The sequence below is a fragment of the Coregonus lavaretus genome (genome assembly GCF_964263955.1).
Source record: "Coregonus lavaretus genome assembly, chromosome: 2".
NCBI lineage: Eukaryota > Metazoa > Chordata > Actinopteri > Salmoniformes > Salmonidae > Coregonus > Coregonus lavaretus.
In genome coordinates this window covers 4,383,036-4,402,595 of record NC_139989.1, presented here as the reverse complement: position 1 = coordinate 4,402,595, position 19,560 = coordinate 4,383,036, and the positions used below count along the sequence as shown (strand labels likewise).

The following is a 19,560-nucleotide window of genomic DNA, read 5'->3' as shown; positions in this document are numbered from 1 at the left end:
AGTCTTAAATCCAGTGTGACCTGACACTGGACAAAATCATTTGTTTTGTCCACCTCTCATTCTTGTTGATTTAATTATATTGTTTTCATCAGTGTTCTCATTCTTGTTGATTTATTCAACATTTGGACATTTGGATAGCCCTTACAGTCTCAATTATAAGTCCACCCAAACATTTGTTGTGCAACATTCCTGATCAGGATTTGGAGCAGATGTCTGAGACTTGTGCCTGGGGATTATCAAGCAGAGTACATTACTAAATGATTAGATAGACATCTACTGTGTAAACCAGACACGCCATGTCATCCCTCTGTGTCCCTTTCTGTACAACAGAAATATGTTGAATCTATGCATCATATTTCTATCCACTATGTTGTAAACCTTGAACTGCAGGGGGTCCACAGCCGTATGTGTTTAATTTTTTTGACTATTACTAACAGATAACAAAATAATGGCTGTGGGTTCCATGGAATAAGTTGAAGGTGTTATACAATGTTTATTATTAATCCACAATTCATGTTCTTACCCCTTGGTTACATGTGCCTGGGATGCTCACAGGGATATTGGGATCCACAGTAAGCCATCAGTTTTTTAACTTAAAGGCCCAGTTCAGTCAATAACTTGATTTCCCTGTGTTTTTATATATATTTCCACACTATGAGGTTGGAATAATACTTTGAAAATAATGATAATGCCCTTTTTAGTGTAAGAGCTGTTTGAAAAGACTGCTTGAAATTTCAGACGGTTTTGGTGGGATGGAGTTTTGGCCTGCCTGGTGACATCTTGGGGGTAAATTAGAAAGAGTTCCTCTGTGCCAACCACTGGAGGTTGGTGGCACCTTAATTGGGGAGGACTGGCTCGTCATAATGGCTGGATGCCATTCCATTCCAGCCATTATTATGACCTGTCCTCCCCTCAGCCAACAGCTAGTTTTCAGTTTTCTCCTTCCCACTCAGACCACTCCCAGACGGTCCTAGGAAAATTCTTGTTTGAGAAATTGTACTTTGATAAGAAGCTATTTGTTTATTTTTTACCATTTGTAATTGAAAACAGTCACAGTAAGGTACTTAATTGTTACTATAAATTTTTTTGCAATGCACTAATTTTAAGCTTTAAAACTGCAACATGTTCTCTGTCTCATGACAAAATGTGTAGAATTGCAGGACATTCGCTTGAAAACTGCACATTTTCTCTCTGATGCCAAGAGGTTGGCCTTTTAAAATGTTCCTTCCCAGGGCCTGAAGGTTCGTCCGGCCATGCACTGCCAAAGTCATAGTACCATTCCTTGTATGCTAGTTTTATATCACCCTAGTTATGAGGGGGTCCCTGATGAATTTGCTATAACAAAAGGGGTCCCGGACCCAAAAGGTTTGAGAACCCCTGTTCTAAACAACTCCAATGTTCTGAATAAACCCTTGTCGGTGTTCCTGTGTCTTCAGCCTGCTCAGACTCCACCTCCGCCTCTAGTCTTATCGCTGGTCCTGGCTTCATTTCGGCTGGGCCAGTGTCTGGTAGGAGGCTCCGCAGACTGCTCAGCTTCCAGAGATACCTGCACTCGTCCCGTCTGCTCTGGGGAACAACCCACCTCAACCCCCTCCACATCCTGGACGAGGACTACATCGGACAGGCCAAGGTCTGATACTTACACAGAACATACACTCTGAGCCAATCATACACTCTTATGCATACACAATTAATATTTATGTGCATGGCTTAACACACATTTACGTGTGTTTTTCTCTTGCAGTGTATGCTGGAAAGGGTCGGGAGCTGGAATTTCGACATTTTCCTCTTCGACAGATTAACGAATGGTATGTTTCTGACCGATGTCCATCTTTTCTCCTAAAGCCTCACCTACATTTTTGTAATGTCATCATCCTCACAGAATGAGTGTAACATTACTGCATAGGCCTGCTTTCAACTCATCAGAGATGTGGACAATGATGCCCTCTGGTGTTTGTTTTGCTGAATGCTGTGTAGAACTGGGATGGTGGGGCCTCTTAAGTCCTTTTCCATATATTTTCATTGCAATGCTAAACTCCTCCACGACCACATAAAAACAGAACTACCCACCCCCAAACACTATTCCTGACCAGCTCTTTAAACTACATCTCCCATCCCTCCCCTCTCCATGCAGGAAACAGCCTGGTGACGATGACCTTCCACCTCCTGAACCAGTATGGTCTGCTGGAGCTGTTTCAGCTGGACATGGTGAAGCTGTGGCGCTTCCTGGTCATGGTGCAGGAGGACTACCGTAGCCTCAACCCCTACCACAATGCTGTGCACGCCGCTGACGTCACGCAGGCCATGTACTGCTACCTGCGAGAACCCAAGGTAGCAGACAGAGATTGACAGTGCTGGTTTTCTGTTGTAGAGAAAGTATTCAGAAGTAGCTTATTGGGTGTTGAACTGGGCTATTGACCACATTATCCCACTGACCTAAAGCCTAGGCATTAGCTCCTGGGCTCATGGATATGAGCAGAGAAAAGTGAGCTGACATTCCCTGTCTCTCCATAGCTGGCCAAGTCCCTGACGTCCTGTGACATCCTCCTGGGCCTGCTAGCAGCCGCCACTCATGACCTGGACCACCCGGGAGTCAACCAGCCCTTCCTCATCAAGACCAACCACTACCTGGCCAAGCTCTACAGGGTGAGAGCACATAGCTGGAGCAGTCCACAGCTACTTAAGAAGACATAAGGCACTACATTGCAGTGCTGAGGCATCATTACAGTCTCGGGTTCGATCCCAGGCTGTGTCACAGCCGGCCGTGACCGGGAGACCCATGAGGTGGCGCACAATTGGCCCAGCGTCGTCCGGGTTAGGGAAGGGTTTGGCGGCCAGGATTTCCTTGTCTCTTCGTGCTCTAGTGACTCCTTGTGGCGGGCCAGGCGCCTGCAAGCTGACATCGGTCGTCAGTTGGACGGTGTTTCCTCCAACACTTTGGTGCGGCTGGCTTCCGGGTTAAGCGAGCAGTGTGTCAAGAAGCAGTTATGTCGCACATGCAGCTAACAAAAACATATGGAAATGTCTGCTATACCAGTTTCATTTAAGGACCAAAGGATTGACAGCCGTCCCATATAGATTGCAAAATAGTTGGGAAGAGATTTTTTATGTACCGATCCTGTGGTTATGAACTGATACGCAAAACGATGCCGGATTCAAAACTTATAATTTTTTAAGTTAAATTATTAAATAAAATTCTTAGTCAATCGATTAATAATACTTTTAGCAAAAATGTTTTATTTTCAATTTACAATCTGTAGAAACAATGAGAATAGAAAGGTTCAGAACTTTTGTAAAACATCACAGTACAGTTGAAAAATATATGGCAAATAGAAATCAAATATGGATGGTGGTAAGAGATAGATGGGAGGTGTTGAATGGAATTGAAGGATGGGACTAATAACAACAAGATAATAATGTAAGCATACTGTGTCCATAATAAGTATATACAGTGGGGGGAAAAAAGTATTTAGTCAGCCACCAATTGTGCAAGTTCTCCCACTTAAAAAGATGAGAGAGGCCTGTAATTTTCATCATAGGTACACGTCAACTATGACAGACAAATTGAGAAAAAAAAATCCAGAAAATCACATTGTAGGATTTTTAATGAATTCATTTGCTAATTATGGTGGAAAATAAGTATTTGGTCACCTACAAACAAGCAAGATTTCTGGCTCTCACAGACCTGTAACTTCTTCTTTAAGAGGCTCCTCTGTCCTCCACTCGTTACCTGTATTAATGGCACCTGTTTGAACTTGTTATCAGTATAAAAGACACCTGTCCACAACCTCACAGTCACACTCCAAACTCCACTATGGCCAAGACCAAAGAGCTGTCAAAGGACACCAGAAACAAAATTGTAGACCTGCACCAGGCTGGGAAGACTGAATCTGCAATAGGTAAGCAGCTTGGTTTGAAGAAATCAACAGTGGGGAGCAATTATTAGGAAATGGAAGACATACAAGACCACTGATAATCTCCCTCGATCTGGGGCTCCATGCAAGATCTCACCCCGTGGGGTCAAAATGATCACAAGAACGGTGAGCAAAAATCCCAGAACCACACGGGGGGACCTAGTGAATGACCTGCAGAGAGCTGGGACCAAAGTAACAAAGCCTACCATCAGTAACACACTACGCCGCCAGGGACTCAAATCCTGCAGTGCCAGACGTGTCCCCCTGCTTAAGCCAGTACATGTCCAGGCCCGTCTGAAGTTTGCTAGAGTGCATTTGGATGATCCAGAAGAGGATTGGGAGAATGTCATATGGTCAGATGAAACCAAAATATAACTTTTTGGTAAAAACTCAACTCGTCGTGTTTGGAGGACAAAGAATGCTGAGTTGCATCCAAAGAACACCATACCTACTGTGAAGCATGGGGGTGGAAACCTCATGCTTTGGGGCTGTTTTTCTGCAAAGGGACCAGGACGACTGATCCGTGTAAAGGAAAGAATGAATGGGGCCATGTATTGTGAGATTTTGAGTGAAAACCTCCTTCCATCAGCAAGGGCATTGAAGATGAAATGTGGCTGGGTCTTTCAGCATGACAATGATCCCAAACACACCGCCCGGGCAACGAAGGAGTGGCTTCGTAAGAAGCATTTCAAGGTCCTGGAGTGGCCTAGCCAGTCTCCAGATCTCAACCCCATAGAAAATCTTTGGAGGGAGTTGAAAGTCCGTGTTGCCCAGCGACAGCCCCAAAACATCACTGCTCTAGAGGAGATCTGCATGGAGGAATGGGCCAAAATACCAGCAACAGTGTGTGAAAACCTTGTGAAGACTTACAGAAAACGTTTGACCTGTGTCATTGCCAACAAAGGGTATATAACAAAGTATTGAGAAACTTTTGTTATTGACCAAATACTTATTTTCCAGCATAATTTGCAAATAAATGTATTAAAAATCCTGCAATGTGATTTTCTGGATGTTTTTTTCTCATTTTGTATGTATGTATGTAAAAACATATGCAATATTGAAGCTGATCTACCCCCCCCCCCCCCCCCAAAAAAAAAAGAAAAAAGAAGCAGTGCGCTTTGGCAGTGTCGTGTTTCGGAGGACGCATGGCTCTCGACATTTGCCTCACCCGAGTCCATAGGGGAGTTGCAGCGACGGGACAAGACTGTAACTACCAATTGATACCACAAATAAATCAATGAAAGGAATGATAATAAAAATCTAATCTTAGATATCTGTTTTGATTTGTTGAATCAATTAGCCCATACCTATTACAAGCTTATCTTTCCTAAAAATAAAACCTTATATCAGAATATTTAGGCCAACTTTTTGATCCTGCTTAGTAGTATACCCCTCTGGCTAACTCTAAGCTGGCCAAGCTGGACAGGGTGAGAAGGCAAAGCAATCCTGTAGCATTAGACCTGGCTGGAGATCACTAGATGGCCATGCTTGACAGGACAAAAGTGGTGATAACGTCTTAAAATTGACCTAGTTCATCGGGTATTTGCTCTTATTTTAAGATAATGTTGAGGTCTATGATTTAATGTACTTAGGAACTCAAGATAACAGTGTTATAGAAATCTAATGTATATGTCTCTGTGGTCTGTAGAATTCCTCTGTTCTGGAGAACCACCACTGGAGGTCTGCAGTAGGTCTGCTCAGAGAGACTGGCCTGTTCTCCCACCTGCCTGCTGAGGAAGGGTCAGTCTAGGTTCTCTTTTTCCAGTGCCAAGTATTTTATGATTAATGAACATGACTCTGTTGTTAAAGAGGAAGGTAATGAGTTGGTTGTTGTACACTCAAGTATGGTAGTATACATTTAACACATTTATTTAAACTGCTCATGATCTCCTCAGGCTGAAGATGGAGCGCCAGCTGGGTTCTCTGATCCTGGCCACTGACATCAGCAGACAGAACGAGTACCTGGGAAAGTTCAGAACACACCTGAACCAGGATGACCTGTGCCTGAGCAACGCCAGCCACCGACACTTCATCCTCCAGGTCAGTTACCAGCTGGGCCGTAGGCTTAGAGTTGGGCCTGGGGAAACTGTGGCAACTAACCAGTCATTGTGGCTCTTAGTTGTGCATGGGAAAACTGTGTAGAACCGGTCATTTTGGCTCTTACCAGCTGGAAACTGTGGGGTCTAACTGGCTATTTTGTTTCTAACCCCTTGCAGATGGCTCTGAAGTGTGCGGACATCTGCAACCCCTGCAGACCCTGGGAGCTGAGCAAACAGTGGAGCGAGAAAGTGACTGAAGAGTTTTTCCACCAAGGTAGCATCTCATTCATTCTCCTCTTCTTAATCTCTCTTTTTCTCTTCACCTATCCCTCTGATCAGTGTGTTGTCTATCCCTCTGATCTCTGATCAGTGTGTTGTCTATCCCTCTGATCAGTGTGTTGTCTATCCCTCTGATCAGTGTGTTGTCTATCCCTCTGATCAGTGTGTTGTCTATCCCTCTGATCAGTGTGTTGTCTATCCCTCTGATCTCTGATCAGTGTGTTGTCTATCCCTCTGTAGGAGACATTGAGAAGAAGCACAAACTTGAAGTCAGTCCACTGTGTGATAGCCAGAGCAACTCAATGGGAAACATTCAGATAGGTAAGTTTTTATGACGATTTCTAGGTAAGTACTAGCTACATTACATTGATTATAAACCAGAAGCTCTATTAGGCCCGCTTCTCTAACCCTGTGTGTGTCTTCCGGTCTTCCCTTCCCCAGGTTTCATGACGTACGTGGTGGAGCCTCTGTTTGCCGAGTGGGGACGGTTCTCTGACACACGTCTGTCCCAGACCATGCTAGGCCACCTGGGGCTGAACAAGGCCAGCTGGGGTGGGTTAGTACAGCAGGAGGGGTCCTCTAGCCCTGAGGAGCTGGAAGCTAGCAGCCCTGCCTCCATCGCCATGCCAACGCCCGCCGTCACCCAGTCAGAACCAGAGTCTGCCTCTGCCGCGGAACCCATAGCCTTCACCACGGCAACAGCCACGGGAGAAGCCAACTCCAAAGAAATACCTTGGGGAAGCAAAGAATCCTGACACTCCACGTTTGCCCTTAGAACCCCGACCTATGACCCCTGGCCTCGCCACACACTGGGTAGTGGGTGGGACAGGTGGGAGGGACGGGGTGTGGACTTCAACCCCTCCTCCCTCCACCTGAACCTTAAGTTTGTTGCTTTTGCATCCCGTCTTTGACAGACCACTGATTTTATTTAATTTTTAATTCCTTTCCTTGACATGGAGCAACACCTAGATACCTCATTTGGCTACTGCTGTATTTGTTATTCTTATTAACTTGTTTATTTATTTGTCCTCTAGTTTTGGCCTTACTAATTTGACACACTACTATTTTGGTGGCAAAGTGAATCTAAGGGAATGACAGTAACTGAAAAAAACACTTTTCTGGTTTAAGTGCCATTTTCAAACAGTTCTATAAGATGCTTTGAAAGTGATTTGAAACACATTGAGTATTGAGAAGAGGCTCTCTAAAGACAGCTCAGAGATGCTGTGAGGTGTGTTGATGCATTTGTAATGAATCTTATTCCTCATGTAAAACATTTTTGGGATAATGTGACAAGCCCAGTTCTTTTGCTGCCTCTGACTGTTTACAGACATCTCTTTGTTTGTCATTGTTGTCCTTTCTAAATGAATCATTTCGATTCCGTGATATGCCTTCTAAGCACAGATGCGAAGAACCATTAGCGTTTGAACTGCCGCCCCACTGCTGAAGTCGAGCACAAAGCCTCCGTCTGACAGTCGGACAGTCACACACCAGATGCCATAAAGAAAACACCACCTGTTTTCTATTGTATTCCTCTCCTCCTTGCACTCCCAAAAGACTGAAATGTTGGACACAGCTTTTGTTCTGAAAGAATTTGGGACAGACAGAATGGCATTCTACGGTATTCTAGATTGTACAATGGAACCAATATGAAAAAGCAGTGTTGTGGACTGTGCCTGTAGAGCACCTCTTTCGGTCACCCTGGACCAGTCACTCAGTCATAGCACACGCATCTCATCTAAAAACTCCATCACAATGCAACTAGCTCAGGGTTTTGCCAATCTCTATCCCGAGGTAGAGGGTGGACTGTAGGAGGGAAGTTTCCTGATGTGGTTTAGCTACCTGGTAAACATGTTTACTTCTACTGAATGGGACGCTCGCTCGCTCTCTCTGAATGTCTCTAATCATCATAGCCACATGCAACCGAGAGGACTGCTCTACCGATGCCTTTCAACTATGCACAGATTACGCTAAGTGACCAAACCAGCTCCTACTACTATTAGTTCTACTACTCATTAAGTGCATCGTGTGCTTGTCCTCCTTAATGCACTGTCTGATCCCCATTTGCCTTTTGTTGTGAGGGAAAACCCAACCCTTTTTTATATATGGAATACAAAAGGGATGAGTGACTATGAACATTCTAATTTTGGGGGTTCTCTTTTGATTCTGTACAGACAGCAGATGTTTTGAACAATAACGGGTGCTGTTTTATTTTAGCTGATTTGTAATTTTGCTGTAAGTGCTTTAAGACTGTTGATAAAACTGTTTACAATTTTTTGCGACAGCCATTTTGGGAAGAGGACTTCAGTATCAAGCCATTTTGTAAAGTCTTTGCCGTATTGACCTTTTGATACATGCCTGTTACATTTTGATTAATAAAACCAGTTGACAAACGTCTTAGTTATTCACAATGATTCATAAACAGGGCTGTATTGAGGTGAAATACTCAACATTGCAGCTAGAAATGTAATGAATGGAGCTGACATGACAGGCAACTGTTCTACATCATACATTTCTGAACATCTAAAGTGGAACTGAGGACATAAACAGAATGAGCTTTAGGGCTTGATTCAATCTATCGCTGAAGTTCAGCATTACATCGCTTTGAAATTTAAAGGCAAGGTTCCCACGTTAGCAGAGACTGCATTCACGGTAAACGCTGCATGTCGGCTCATTAAATTACCTTTAAATGTATCTGTAACGCTTCAGATTGAAGAGCCCTAGGTCATTCACTGTTCAACCACTGAAGGTATCTTATAGGGAACTGTGCAAACAGTTCCTATTTACCTGAAACGTATCTTGAAGTGACTGAGAATTTGAAAAAAAAACATTCCATACACAAGTTCACACAACCAAAGTTTCATTTAGTTTTATTCATGAATTTGATTCCAGCTTTCTGTCAAGTGTGGATGACATCTCCCCTCAAACATTATAGGGATCAGTGTGAGTTAAGGTTTTACATCAAGTATCACTGACAGTTGTCCATGTTCCCTTACACTCCCACCATGCACAGGTTCAAAGCTTAGACAAACTGAGCAGGAAAAATACTATCAGTACAGTATGTCAATGATAAACCAACTGGCCCTTGCCTTCAAAGGATAAATGAACCAGACTCACAGGTTAGACTTATATATAATTAAAACACTGTTCCCCCCTAAATAGTCATTTGAATCATGCGGATAAAACACTTCACATTCTACAAAAAAAACATCAATTATGAAACTGTTCTTTGAAAAATATTTTGGTAGTATCATATGAAGCCACCATTTTCTGAGGGAAACACAGCTCGTCACTGAGTAGCATTACCTCCCATAATGCCACTGGGCTTGTCCCATATGTCATGAGCCAGAATACACACAGATTGGAACTAATAAAAAACATCCTCCTTCCCAGCATCAGTAAAATGACTGGTGGAGTGTCCCAGTGTTACAGCTTTAGATCAACATTAGCATAGTTTTCTTTCAGAATGCATTAAGACAACTGTCACCATACTGTAGATTAGTGTAAGTTTGGTCCAATCTTCATAGTGAGGTACTAAACTGGTCCCAGTTCAACTCAAAGCTAAAAGAGCCAGTCTAAAATTAAAACCACAATTAAATCAACCACACACGCATTGATAATTGGTAGCAACTACAACAATTATTTGTATCAAGTATTCACTATAAACTCTGTTCTAAAAACCAAACAGTGTTCAAGAAATCATAAACTAAATTGACTAGGATGCAATTTACAAAAATATAAAATGGCCCAATCCTACACAAAAGGGACCAAATGACTGCAGACATCTCTCCACCCATAGCAAGAAGTAGAGGCAAAGAGAAATACAACTGCCTTAAAGGGCATGCAAAATGGATAAGCCTTTCCGTCTATGTGCATTTAGAAACAGTCATTTCCCATAAATCCCCCTTTAATACATGTCGTTATTAACGGTTCTCAGTTGAATGTTAGGATTCTGTAGTGTTACAGAGTGCATATCCAGAACATAACACACTGGGTGAATGTCATATTGGAATTTAGTTATGATACAAAATACATCTACATTAAAAGAAAATCTGACAAACAAACTTGGACCTTCCTAATTTAAGATCGTAGATTTCAAAACTGGCATCATTTTAAGAAACAAAAATAGGACATTTAAATGAAACAAAATTAAAATCTACATGGTACACCTGAAAAATGGATACTGTATATTATCAAAGCGCAAGAACTGAAGACTATGAGTCAATGCAACACTGTTGGTGAGTAGGAATGGAGAGCAGATTGACTGCATATCTAGACAGAAACAACGTGTCCATCCACAGAAACAGCTGACACACGGGCTGATAAGGCACTTAAGTGTCCATGGGTGTCTGGAGGTCCAGAACTCAGACCAGAACTCCAGCCTATCTCTGCGGGTGCTCAGAGGAGCTTTCTCTTGCCAGTAGATTTCAACATGTGCTGCCCAAACTACAGGATGGGTAAGAGAGACAGGAGCAAATTAGTTTCCAAACTCACATCAAATATTAGATATCTTTATAAAATCAAAGATTAGTCATGCTTGCACTACTCTTACCAAGGGTGTCTCTGGGTGTGGTTTCACTACAGGGGCTGGGGTTTTCAACTGGTGCTTCCTTACCTACAGGACAAAGGTAAGCAAATGACAACCCTACACACAATAGCCAGAAACTCAAAGATCTAAGGTTTTACCCATCTTTGTTGTTGTTGCACAAACATACACTGTAGTTTGAAAATTATAAGGCCCAAACTGGGGATTCATGGTCGATGTAATAGACTAAATCTAGTATCAGTGTTGCTCTTACCAGGGGAATCTCTACTTTGTCTGTCTTGGGGAATTCAGAACAGAAAGGTTTCAGTTCATAGGCTGGGAAGTCAAACTCATTGTCCTCATTGCTGTTGTGGCGATAGCGATGGGCAAACTTGCGCTTCAGGGCATTAGCAATGAGAGACGCAGCGTCTGTGGGCTCACTAGGCTTGGCTTGGCTCTCCTCTGGCCGGCTGGACAATAACACAGGAAGTAAGGAAAATTAATGCTTTAGCTGGAAATTAGTCACGTTTAGTAAAACAAGAGTTGCGCCCATTTCTGTAATGTAGAAGTCAGACCATGAACATGGTGCCCACCTCTTGGCGGGGCGCAGCTTGACTTTGCCGATGTCTTTAAGCACATCCAGCATGTTGGGGACCTCTGCCTGCTTGGGCCCCTGGTCCAGCAGTGCCTGGCCGTCGGTCTTCTTCCCACGGCGCTCCTGGATGAGGTCAATGACCGAGAAGCTCCGCTGGAAACCCATGAGTGGGGGTGGAGGAGGAGGAGGAGGGGGAAGGGCGCAGGGTGGAGGTGGAGGGCCGCCTGGAGCAGGAGGACCCCCTGGGGCTGAGGTGAAGGAGAGAGCTTGGTGAGAAATGTATAGATTAGTCAGACAATTATGAAAAAGCTGCCATCTTCAGGCAGATGTAGGTCATTACAGAGGAAAATGTGCAACTACTGTATCTTACCCAACAAATGAAGGAGCTAGGAGTTATTTGAACTTTGTGGGTTTGTGTTTTGAGGATTCTTCTTCACCCTTTAGTGTGTGCGCACGCATGTGTGTTCTGGGTTCTCTGTTCCGTACCTGGTGTATGTGCGTTCTGCTCCTGGGTCAGTACTATCTGTGAGATCTGGGCTCTGAGTTTGGCCAGCTCCGTCTCCAGAGCAGTGATCTTCTGGATGGCCTCATCGTTGCGGCGGGTCTGACCCTGGGGCTCCAGCTCAGCCTGGTGCAGGCTGGGTAAAGAACTACGTCTGGGCAAAGGTTGTTGTTGTTTGGGCTGAGGCGGGTGAGAACGGAACATGAGCCCTGACGGTGCCTCTGACCTGAACGGGACCAATGGTAAATAAATCACCATATTAGAAGAGGGGCAGAGACTCCGAGTTATAGTTAACACATGAGCAAAGGAACTGTCTAATGAGCACAGTATGTGGGTCAATAAACAGTAGCTTTCTAAGGGCAGCGTCACAGCTTGAGAAAGTGTGGCCCGCTCCCCTCTTACCTCCGTCTCCTAAATCCAAACCAGTCATTTTCATCTTCCTCCTCCTCCCTGTCGATCCAGACGACATCAGCCAGAGAGGCCACCAGTCCATTCCGTCTCCCAGCACTGTTCAGGACACTACTGTCCTCAGTGTAAGGATTGAGCTGAGACACAGGGCAGCCATGTTCATCAATACACCTAAACATTCTCCTTACATACCAGAGGATTGGGCCAAAATCACTCAATACACTGTCAACAACTGAAATACACAGTCCTGTTTAGCCACATGTGAGCTATTCTCATCTTATGACTTAAACTGCATTCACACTACTTGGAAATGTATCCTAACAGACACTTGATTGGCTTTGGTTGACTAAGAAACGGAGCACATGGTACAAGACCGCAACAAGGCCTATTGTTATGTGGTCTATCAATAGCCTGTCAAGGCCTATTGTTATGTGGTCTATCAATAGCCTGTCAAGGCCTATTGTTATGCGGTCTATCAATAGCCTGTCAAGGCCTATTGTTATGCGGTCTATCAATAGCCTGTCAAGGCCTATTGTTATGCGGTCTATCAATAGCCTGTCAAGGCCTATTGTTATGCGGTCTATCAATAGCCTGTCAAGGCCTATTGTTATGCGGTCTATCAATAGCCTGTCAAGGCCTATTGTTATGCGGTCTATCAATAGCCTGTCAAGGCCTATTGTTATGCGGTCTATCAATAGCCTGTCAAGGCCTATTGTTATGTGGTCTATCAATAGCCTGTCAAGGCCTATTGTTATGCGGTCTATCAATAGCCTGTCAAGGCCTATTGTTATGTGGTCTATCAATAGCCTGTCAAGGCCTATTGTTATGTGGTCTATCAATAGCCTGTCAAGGCCTATTCTTCTGCTGTCCCTAAACGCAACATGAGCTTACAGTCAGCATATAAAAGGTACAAAAACAGAAATAAGGACAGTGGACACAGTCCTAATAAGAGGACCTTTGTATGCATGCCACCAGAAATTAGTCATCAGCACAAGGTTACTGTTGTTACAGGTTGCAAGGTGAACTGACCTAAAGCAGACATACTGGACAGCTAAAGAGGGAGAGAGGAAGAGAGAAAACAGTGTTGAAAAGACAGAAAATCTGAATCTAAAGATTGAGAACAGGGAAATAACATGACTACCAAAACCTTTAAACACAGAACTGTTCTGCTCTGTGTTGCCGTGACTTTCTAATGCAAAAAAACACACCAGACTTACGTTCAATCTAAACAATAAAAAGGCCCTATAATATTTTATCACCAAATCGGCGCAAATGGCAAAAACACGTAGCAGACCAAACTCTTTGGTCCTTTAAAAACCTTCTGAATGTAAAGTGGTGTGTTCTATAACTTCTAAAATAAATAAATGGGACTCTGGATGACAACATATTGATGATGTTTTCAACATTAGGGCTGTTTTTATAAAGAAGTTAAATTAACTGTGTGTTTGGTTTCTTTGCCATGATACTAACGAGTATCGCGATACTGGTATCGTCCCAGTCCTACTAATTTCTCTCAACATGAATAAACACGTAGGTCCATGTTATTGGTCTCATTATCTCTTCCATTCTGTTTATAGTTAGAGCATCAAAACAGATGAACAAGCAGGCAAACACTCTTGATGAGTGACTTGACCATTAGATCAGAATACATTAGGCCAGAATGCTAAGATAACATGACACTTGAGCACAAGGCAAAGAGAGATACAATCACTGTAGCGAGCGCTGACACAGAAACAGTGATAGACATGGAAACAATGTCACAAACAGATCATACTCTGTCAAAGTACAGCAGCAGACAATCTACAAAGAATATTATCAATCACTTTTAGTTCTATAACATGTCATAGATCATCGTAGACTTCCGACAAACTCAGCAAAAAAAAAAAAAAACATCCCTTTTTCAGGACCCCGTCTTTCAAAGATAATTCATAAAAATCCAAATAACTTCACAGATCTTCATTGTAAAGGGTTTAAACACAGTTTCCCATGCTTGTTCAATGAACCATAAACAATTAATGAACATGCACCTGTGGAACGGTCATTAAGACACTAACAGCTTACAGATGGTATGCAATTAAGGTCACAGTTATGAAAACTTAGGACACTAAAGAGGTATTTCTACTGACTCTGAAAAACACCAAAAGAAAGATGCCCAGGGTCCCTGCTCATTTGCGTGAACGTGCCTTAGGCATGCTGCAAGGAGGCATGAGCACTGCAGATGTGGCCAAGGCAATACATTGCAATGTCCGTACCGTGAGATGCCTAAGACAGCGCTACAGGGAGAAAGGACAGACAGCTGATCGTCCTCGCAGTGGCAGACCACGTGTAACAACACCTGCACAGGATCGGTACATCCGAACATCACACCTGCGGGACAGGCACAGTATGGCAACAACAACTGCCCGAGTTATACCAGGAACGCACAATCCCTCCATCAGTGCTCAGACTGTCCGCAATAGGCTGAGAGAGGCTGGACTGAGGGCTTGTAGGCCTGTTGTAAGGCAGGTCCTCACCGGCACAAACCCACCATCGCTGGACCAGACAGGACTTGCAAAAAGTGCTCTTCACTGACGAGTCGCGGTTTTGTCTCACCAGGGGTGATGGTCGGATTCGCGTTTATCGTCTAAGGAATTAGCGTTACACCGAGGCCTGTACTCTGGAGCGGGAGTGATTTGGAGGTGGAGGGTCCGTCATGGTCTGGGGCGGTGTGTCACAGTATCATCGGACTGAGCTTGTTGTCATTGCAGGCAATCTCAACACTGTGCGTTACAGGGAAGACATCCTCCTTCATGTGGTACCCTTCCTGCAGGCTCATCCTGACATGACCCTCCAGCATGACAATGCCACCAGTCATACTGCTCGTTCTGTGCGTGATTTCCTGCAAGACAGGAACGTCAGTATTCTGCCGTGGCCAGCGAAGAGCCCGGATCTCAATCCCATTGAGCACGTCTGGGACCTGTTGGATCGGAGGGTGACGGCTAGGGCCATTCCCCCCAGAAATGTCTGGGAACTTGCAGGTGCCTTGGTGGAAGAGTGGGGTAACATCTCACAGCAAGAACTGGCAAATATGGTGCAGTCCATGAGGAGGAGATGCACTGCAGTACTTAATGCAGCTGGTGGCCACACCAGATACTGACTGTTACTTTTGACTCCCCCTTTGTTCAGGGACACATTATTCCATTTGTTAGTCACATGTCTGTGGAACTTGTTCAGTTTATGTCTCAGTTGTTGAATCTTGTTATGTTCATACAAATATTTACACATGTTAAGTTTGCTGAAAATAAACGCAGTTGACAGTGAGAGGATGTTTCTTTTTTTGCTGAGTTTAGTATGCTTGCCTCTGTTGCATAAACACAGTCTTACCTGAAAATGGACCCTGGGGCATGGTTTAAGGGGAAGATTGGTGGCTATTCTTCTCACAATACTCCTTGAGGACCCATACGCCTTGCCTGAAAAGCCAAAGGCCTGCCAAAAATAAACACATAGGCTTGTGGTTACGTACTAGAATCACGATAAGGGGTACATCATAATTAAATCAATACAGTAGAGTGGAAGAGCCACGAGGACAAGATTTACAATGTGGATACTTTAGTGATCCATACATAAAATGTATACACGCATGACTAAGTCGGTTTGGATAAAAGCGTCTGCTAAACGTCATATATTATTATCATCATCTCAAGAAGCTTTAACATTGTCTTCAGCCCCGCTCTGCTCATGAGTATACTGTTGTTGCTAAAACGTCTGATCGGTGACAGTTGAGATGACAGATATTTGGTCTGACCATGACTTGGTGGCAGTCACGAAATTTCGTCAGGCAGTGATTGCCAAGCAAATAACTGTCGGTCTCACGATAACTGACCGTTAATTAACAAACACATTTTAGCATCTCCTGGCTTCCACACAGCCTACAAGCCACTTGTGAAGACCTTCGGAACATTTACATTTTAAACTGTCGAATAAATCCATGTAATATAGCCTACACCTTCACAATAAATCCATTATTTATTTTAGACAGGTCTAACGAAGCATGATATGAAGAAAATGTAGTCTATTTCAAAAGAACAGAATAGCATACTCTGAGTTGTCATTATGTTAGGTCCTGATCTGGCTATGCCAAATGGCTGTGGGCTACACTAGTTCATTTAGCAGAAAAGATTTGCTTAGAATACCGTAGCATTATTTTATAGTATGAAGAATACAATTGAACAAAGCTGAATAAAATCGAAAGGATATTTTCTCCATTCGATTTGAGGGAGTGCACACGTGGCTATTCTGTGTTGAGCGGTTAACAAAGAAATAGGTATTCCTATATGCTTAATTTAGAGTTACTAATGTAACTTCAGTTGTTCTACAAACATTGAGCTATATGTTTTGATTTTTAATACATTGTAAGGCTGCATGATGCGACTAATGAGGATTTGAAAAAAGTCACTTGAAAGGCATGAGCTCTGCTTTGTTTTTTGCGCAGGCTGTACACACTTCATTACTCTCTCATTCACAATTTGACAAGCACTTGATAATGCCTAGAATTTCACAACGGCGTCACCTTTGTGTGGCCGTAATGCACCTTAAAGAAATCCATGCCTTTTGCGGCCAGTGGCTGTTGTGCCCGTCTCCCTGAGTGCTGCGCGCTCCGAATCACCTTTCATGCACATGGCTCTCCATCACGTGATCGGGTCTTTCTCACAGGCTACAAGTGAAGACCGACACATCAGGGACGCAACTGCGCGCGTCCTTATCCAATTCCGAGGTGCATAGTGAAGATATTGGAAGAACTGTCCACATTCACGTTTCGTCAGCCAACAAGATGAGTAGGACTAACGAATAGCAAAAAGCACTAGCCTATGTCAATCTACTATCCTCCATAGTACAAAAGTTGACCTATTCTGTACAACAAAAATATTCCAATCATAGTCTGGGACAGTTGTGGGATGCGATAGATCCTAAATTATTACAACCACTAGCATCAAAAAACCTTTTTTACGCAATGTGGCTGACGCAACAGATCAGAACGTTTAGTTTAAAACGTTGATAAACTATTAGGCTATTTCTTCACATTATAAGCGCAGCAATGCGCACATGGTAGTAGGCTATAAGTGCGAATGTTCCATTAGCGTAAAACACCATTATCAAAAGTGACCGCAAATGCAATTATGCATGTAATGCTTTTATTAAATAATTTTCACCATAAAAATGGAACTATCTTCCACAAAAACTTGAAACTCACGCGCTGCTTATGTATGCCAGTTAGGCTCTACACCCTTTGTAAAGCAGATTAATGTGCTTAATTTTTACAAACCTTATCAAAACATATAGGCCTATGGGCTAGGCTACATGAGGTGTGCGACTATGATTAGAAAAAGTCGCAAAAAAAGGGCATTGTTTCATATGCTGGGCATCATTCACAAGTGATAATATATAATTCACAAGTGATAGGCTAATATTGTCACACATCAGACTACTCTTGATTTAATCTCATCTTTGCATATACTAAATAATGTGTGTGAAATTTGTTTTTGATTTAGAATGGACCATCATCATGCACCTGTATCGAAACAGGGGCAGCGGGAAACAAATACATGTCATCTATGCACTTAAATAGCAAATGGACGACGCTTTTCCCGTGGTTCATTTTCATGCCAGCCAGGTAGGCTATACTCCTGTTGTAAATATAAGCAATGTGCTTAATATTAGGAAAGTTGAGAAATATAGTAGGCCTAGCCTATAGAAAGCTGATGGGATCCTCCTCTTTTTAGTAGAGTCCATCACTCGGTTTTCTCACGCAATTGCATAGCCTATAGAAATGTTGCGCAACATGAGCTCATGGGCTCTCATTAAGTGTTTGATTACATTTTTGATCACATTTGCATTGATGTAAGAGTGATTTGCGGGACAATAGAGTGCTGAGTACCAGGTAGTTAGCAAGTTTGGTAGGCTACTAATGACCAGCAGCAGCATCAGAGCTTGGAGAACCCTAATTACTGTGACTAAACTGTCACGTGGAATTTGACTGCCTTCATGACTTGTGACCGCTGGTGTGGCGGTAATACGGTCACCGCAACAGCCCTAGCCATGACTGCAGTCTATGATTTTTTTAAGCACATACCAGGTCCTTTTCTATCCATATATTTTCTTTACTCATTCTATCGAAGAAAGCATCTTCTCTGTGAGGTAGTCTGGGGAAACAAGAGGAAGACAAACAGGGGTGGAAATACGTGTAGTTAGTTTGAGCAACAACGACAAGGCAGCAGGTCAGAACACAGGTCAGGGTTAGAGAGTCTGTTCCATATTCTTAGGAGTACTGACCCTCACAGATCATTAGACAGACTCCAGCTGCCATTACAGTCAAAGTTTTTCCATGTGATAGATTTTTGCCTTCCTCCTGTTATTTTAAATTTGTTCATTTTATCCTAGCCATCACTTTGACTTCTCTTTATGATGACTAGTTATACCTGCCTTTTTAGGGACCCCCTGGCTTAAAGCTCTCAAAAGGCCCCTGGCTGAGAATCAATGAACAATTTGATAGTTAATGTTATTGTGTGGCTACTGCTTGTCTGCAACGGCCGACATGCAATAATGTGGTTGATATGCAATCATGTACGCTAAACATCATTGTATATCGACCGGTGCAGACTGTAGCTAGTTCTGGTGTAGACAGACAACTTGCCAGCCTCTCTCTGACTAGTAACCTAACAAGTTGCTGCGTGTAAATAGCTAATCCTAAACTGACTAAAGTAGTTAGGGACGAAAGCCGGCATTATTTTCCTGAAATATCTATTGCGTGCCAAACAACTTATAGTAGCTAGGTTTCAAACTATTAAGTCTCTTGACATATTCCTCTATTTTCATATGTAAGCAAGCATAGTGAATGGTTTGGGTACAATTATAATGTTAGCTAACCAACTGGCTTAGCTACACTAAGTACGTTAGCTACCTAAACTAACTAGCAGGCGAAACTTCTTACTAACCAATGCGTTGAGTGTTCAGTGGTTCAGACAGTTGGTTAACGAGTCAAACAAAGGCTCACTGGGTTTTTAGTAGCAGCAAAGGCTAAATCATAGCCACGTTTGTAGATCGAATTTGAAAAAATTTAAACTTACTAGTGTCCTTACGTCGACGTGCAAGAAAAGCTTTCTGTTTTCCCCCAAACAATCCCACATTTTAAATCCCCTTGGTCCTGGCAGAGTGAGTGGGCGGGGAAAATATGTATTTATTGACGAATGGGGGTGGTAGATACTTTTTATAAACCAATGGGCATTGAGAAGTTGTTTAGATTGGGCGTGTACAATAACGTATTG

General features: G+C 43.1%; 2 protein-coding genes across 5 annotated transcripts in view; one reads left to right on the top strand and one right to left on the bottom strand.

Annotated features, from left to right (window-relative positions):
• LOC311144710 (high affinity 3',5'-cyclic-AMP phosphodiesterase 7A-like) overlaps positions 1 to 8,626 on the top strand; it is a 34,073-nt gene extending 25,447 nt beyond the window's left edge. Inside the window, exons 4-12 of the mRNA XM_084180807.1 lie at positions 1,437 to 1,630; positions 1,745 to 1,808; positions 2,135 to 2,331; positions 2,515 to 2,646; positions 5,563 to 5,654; positions 5,810 to 5,954; positions 6,131 to 6,227; positions 6,473 to 6,553; positions 6,674 to 8,626. Coding sequence (XP_084036933.1) covers positions 1,437 to 1,630; positions 1,745 to 1,808; positions 2,135 to 2,331; positions 2,515 to 2,646; positions 5,563 to 5,654; positions 5,810 to 5,954; positions 6,131 to 6,227; positions 6,473 to 6,553; positions 6,674 to 6,987 — 1,316 coding nt within the window. The 3' untranslated portion in view covers positions 6,988 to 8,626. The remainder of the gene's footprint in view (positions 1 to 1,436; positions 1,631 to 1,744; positions 1,809 to 2,134; positions 2,332 to 2,514; positions 2,647 to 5,562; positions 5,655 to 5,809; positions 5,955 to 6,130; positions 6,228 to 6,472; positions 6,554 to 6,673) is intronic.
• A 457-nt stretch (positions 8,627 to 9,083) lies between these two features.
• On the bottom strand, positions 9,084 to 19,444 carry LOC311137847 (mitochondrial fission regulator 1-like). Of its 4 annotated transcripts, none has more exons than XM_084172450.1 (9): positions 19,363 to 19,444; positions 18,369 to 18,438; positions 15,623 to 15,724; positions 12,254 to 12,396; positions 11,836 to 12,077; positions 11,348 to 11,597; positions 11,029 to 11,224; positions 10,782 to 10,844; positions 9,084 to 10,675 (listed from the first exon to the last, which is right to left on the bottom strand). In XM_084172450.1, the coding sequence occupies exons 2-9, from the start codon at positions 18,402 to 18,404 to the stop codon at positions 10,628 to 10,630; spliced, it is 1,080 nt and encodes a 359-aa protein (XP_084028576.1). In that variant the 5' UTR covers positions 18,405 to 18,438; positions 19,363 to 19,444; the 3' UTR covers positions 9,084 to 10,627. The 4 variants fall into 4 exon arrangements, with proteins under 4 accessions (XP_084028576.1, XP_084028573.1, XP_084028574.1 ...); XM_084172447.1 differs by having other exon boundaries at positions 11,330 to 11,615; positions 19,363 to 19,443; XM_084172448.1 differs by having other exon boundaries at positions 11,348 to 11,615; positions 19,363 to 19,443.
• Positions 19,445 to 19,560: the final 116 nt, after the last annotated feature.

Excerpts from the sequence above, each read along its gene's own strand:
- LOC311137847 (XM_084172447.1), bottom strand. The coding sequence starts at position 18,404 with ATGAGTAAAGAAAATATATGGATAGAAAAGGACCTG. Across the intron at positions 12,078-12,253 it reads TTTGGATTTAGGAGACGGAG|GTCAGAGGCACCGTCAGGGC; the intron begins GTAAGAGGGGAG and ends GGTCCCGTTCAG. Across the intron at positions 11,225-11,329 it reads AGGTGGGCACCATGTTCATG|CCGGCCAGAGGAGAGCCAAG; the intron begins GTCTGACTTCTA and ends GTTATTGTCCAG.